At 40.2% G+C, this 3,926-nt stretch overlaps 1 protein-coding gene across 1 annotated transcript; it reads left to right on the top strand.

The window, feature by feature from the left end:
• The first annotated feature begins 913 nt into the window (after positions 1-913).
• Positions 914-2,611, top strand: LOC131143808 (presenilin-like protein At1g08700). The gene has a single exon (XM_058092178.1). It carries the CDS (start codon positions 1,050-1,052, stop codon positions 2,454-2,456), a length of 1,407 nt encoding a protein of 468 aa, XP_057948161.1. The 5' UTR covers positions 914-1,049; the 3' UTR covers positions 2,457-2,611.
• The last annotated feature ends 1,315 nt before the right edge of the window (positions 2,612-3,926 follow it).

Raw genomic sequence — 3,926 nt, 5'->3', positions numbered from 1 at the left:
CCTTAATGAAAAGTTTTCAACAAATATTAACTTTTGTTTTCCTCAAATCAAGCTTCTTTCTAACAAAATTTCAACAAAAAAAAATCATTTTGAAGCCATTTAAAACTATTATTTCCACAATAGTATATTATCAAGATTGAAACAAATAATTTTTTTGTAATCAAATATTGTAAATTTATAGCACATTAATAAGTATTACGATTAATTTACAATAATAACAAACAAATTTTAGTTCACATACATAAACCCTAATCTCAAAAAATACATTAATACAAATACACCCTAATCATAAAACCAACACAAAAAATCAAAGTTCAAACTTCAAATGCTTACTTCTATTATAACACTTAACAAAAAAAGAAAAGAAAATGTCAACTTCAAATTAAGAGATGAGAGGATTTTTTTGAATTACCTGATTTGAAGATGAAGGTTGGTGATGCTCAGTTAAAATGTTCACTAACATTAGTGATTATGAGGAGAGCCATTGGAGGAGAAAGTGTCTTGCAGTACCAGGGAGGAGGGAGGAAGGAGGGCTCAGTTAGAGGAGGAAGAAAGAAGAAAGCGGAAAATTATGAAAGAAGAAGAAATTGGTAGGTGAAGGGAGGAGGGCTAAGGCGAGGAGGAAAAAAAGAGGATGACAATTATGAAAGAAGAAGAAACCAACTTATGGAAAGTCGGTTACCCTTAACATTGTAATCACACGACTCTGACTCCAGTGACATAGTGCAATGGACAATTAATGACTATTCGAATATTCAGAATGAGAATCGATTTTTCATAAGTTGGTTATGATTAAAAAAGTCAACTTCCTCTTTTACCTGAGTCACAAAATGAAAAGGTCGTTCGAATAATTTGGTATTTAATTCATCAAAAATCATTATTTTTCTAAAAAATTCTCATCTTGAGTATAATTTCTGTCTCGGTCTCCCCCCAAAAGTGTGAAATCGGTCGTCTCCGTCGTGCAGCTTGACCCTCTCTCGGCGATACTTTTCCTAAGAAACCCGCATAGAGCCACGACCGTCGCCGCTGGCCGGCGCGGCGACGTTGTTATGGACGGCAGCATCCTCTCATCAATCGGGATCGAAATCATCGGCGTAATGTCCCCAGTTTCCCTCTGCATGCTCCTGGTCGTCCTCTTGGTCTATGCCCTCTCTGCGCCGTCCTCCTCCTTATTGGGCGCCCCCATCCGCACCGCCGCCAATCTTGTCTACCTCGAAAACCCCTCCGACTCTGCGACGCAGAAGCTCGAAGGTTCCTTGCTCAATGCCCTCGTCTTCGTCATCCTTGTTGCCCTCGTTACCTTCCTCCTTTTCCTCCTTTACTACTACAACTTCACCAATTTCTTGAAGAACTACATGCGATTTTCTGCATTTTTCGTGCTCGGTTCGATGGGCGGAGCGATCTTTCTCTCTGTAATTCAGCATTACTCCATACCCATTGACTCAATTACTTGTTCTGTGTTGCTTTTCAATTTCACTGTTGTGGGTGTTATCTCGGTATTTGGGGGAGGGGTTCCCATATTTTTGCGCCAAGTATACATGGTTCTTCTGGCGATAATTGTGGCCGCTTGGTTTACGAAGTTGCCTGAGTGGACTACTTGGTCTTTGCTTGTGGGATTAGCTGTGTATGATTTGGTTGCCGTCTTGGCGCCTGGCGGCCCGCTCAAGATTCTGGTTGAGCTGGCTATGAGTCGGGGTGAGGATCTTCCAGGTCTGGTTTACGAGGCTCGGCCGACGGTTTCTCGAGATTCTCAAGCGCGAGGGGCTGTTATGGGTCCTTTGGTTTTTGGGGTGTCGGATTCTGGGTCTGTTGAGCTTCAGCAAGTTTCGAGGAACAGTGAGGACAGGAATGAGATTGCAGTTGCGGTGGGAACTCGCAACACGTCCCACCAAACTGCGGTTGTGGTTGAAGCTGAGGTTGGAAATGATCAAACGGATGATAGTGAGAGCGTCAGAGATGAAGATGAAACATCCCCATTAGTAGGTAATTTGTGGGAAAGGCATTCTTCGAGTGGAAGTTCAGAGTACTCCACGGTCGTTGTTCCTGCAAATCCAGGCAGGGGAACTGGTGGCCGGAACTCTGAAATTGTTGTTGATGAGGAAACGTCTCCTCTTGTTGAAATGTTGGGCGTGGGAGATCAGAGAGAACATAATAGAAGGGATGGTCTGGAAACCTCTATGACAGCAGGGCGAGGTATAAAACTTGGTCTTGGGGACTTTGTTTTCTACAGTGTTCTTGTGGGTAGAGCTGCAATGTATGATCTTATGACCGTATATGCTTGTTACCTTGCAATTATATCTGGACTCGGGTGCACACTTATTTTGTTGTCTGTGCACCGTCAAGCTCTGCCTGCTCTTCCTATTTCTATCACATTGGGCATCGCCTTTTATTTCTTGACTCGGTTATTAATGGAACCATTCGTTGTTGGGGCATCCACAAATTTGATGATGTTTTGAATTCTATTACTTACAAGTGATACCTGCACTGATTAGCAATACTTTAGCTTTTGATGACATGAGAATTTGAGATTTCTATACGCATTGAACTATCTTCCATGTGCTCGTGTAACTTTCTCACTAATGGATTGGTAAAAGTAGCAGGTTCGAGACCATGAGGTATTCATTTTGAGGTGTAATTTGACGTGTTAGTTGTTTTTACTATTAATTTTAGAACTAAGTTTACGTATTTGGGTTAATATGTCATCTCATTCAAAAGGTTAATATTTGTAACCATTTAAATAGTAACAGCTGATCGTGATGCTGAAAATGCAACTATGCCTAGCACATTATCTATTCTATTTATATTCTTTTTGTTTTGTATGAGAAAAAAATTCAATAAAGGGCACCAAGCGGGTGCCAACCTAAGTACAAAGAAAATATCTTGTTCAAGGTTACATATCTAAAAGATTGAGGGATTGTGTGTATGTCCACTAAATATTGTTCACTAAACCAAGCAAATAATGTCTTAAACCATGATAACCATCTATATTTGAGGCTAATGGAGACATTTCAACTCCCTTAGAAATTCTTCTATTTCTCTCCCTCCACACAACTCAAAATGAGGTGAAAGGGATACAGGCTAAGATTTTTTTTTTCCCTGTATGTGCATGTGTTTATACCTCTCTAAGTGCAGTGTTCCTCCCCAACAAATCCAGCTGTGCTCCAAGAGAAGCAAACTAGAGACGAAACCAACTTCCATAAATTTCAAGTCTAAAAGAAATATGATTCATTAATGCAGCTCCACTTTTAGAAAGAGAACATCTCTCTATGCGATTTGATGAAGAAAACTTGTTCTTTGGGGGCAGGTTATAAAGAATTATGAATATTTCTTTTACTTTACAAATAGTTCTATTTATAACCACCAAAATGGAAATAATGAAGAGTGAAGTAGATATTTTAAAATTAAAATCTCAATGCCAGTATTAACCACCCTCTCCTAACACGCTTCCTCCACAAATTTTTAATTAGTATTCATCTTCCCCTCCACATTTTGTGTGCACCCAAATCTATTTTTTAATAATAGTTTCTGTATTCATTTACCCGTGCATGCTGTTCTAGTTTTAGGCTGCGGTCTTGGGTGGGTATGACTAGATCCCAAGGCCTTGTGGAAATACTAAGTCTTCAGTAGGGGCTGCCACCAGTGGGCCAACCCCTCTCTTTATGGTGTTCTAGTTATTGTATTTACAACTGCATAAGCCTAGGACCTCTTTAGCATTGAAGCTGGCTCAAACAACATCTCTTCTTCTTTTTTGAAATATGCCTATTATTCCTTAAATAGATGAATTCTGACCACACTGCATTGTACCAAGTCTTTGGTGGGAGCTGCTGCCAGTGTGCTAACCCCTCCCTTCATGGTGTTCTGGTTATTGTCTTAACAACTGCATAAGCCTTCTAGGCTAGGGCCTCTTTAGCATTGAAGCTGGCTCA

This window comes from Malania oleifera, chromosome 12 (genome assembly GCF_029873635.1).
Source record: "Malania oleifera isolate guangnan ecotype guangnan chromosome 12, ASM2987363v1, whole genome shotgun sequence".
NCBI classification, from domain to species: Eukaryota; Viridiplantae; Streptophyta; class Magnoliopsida; order Santalales; family Ximeniaceae; genus Malania; species Malania oleifera.
The sequence above is the reverse complement of the archived record's forward strand: the minus strand, read 5'-3'. Positions and strand labels throughout refer to the sequence as shown.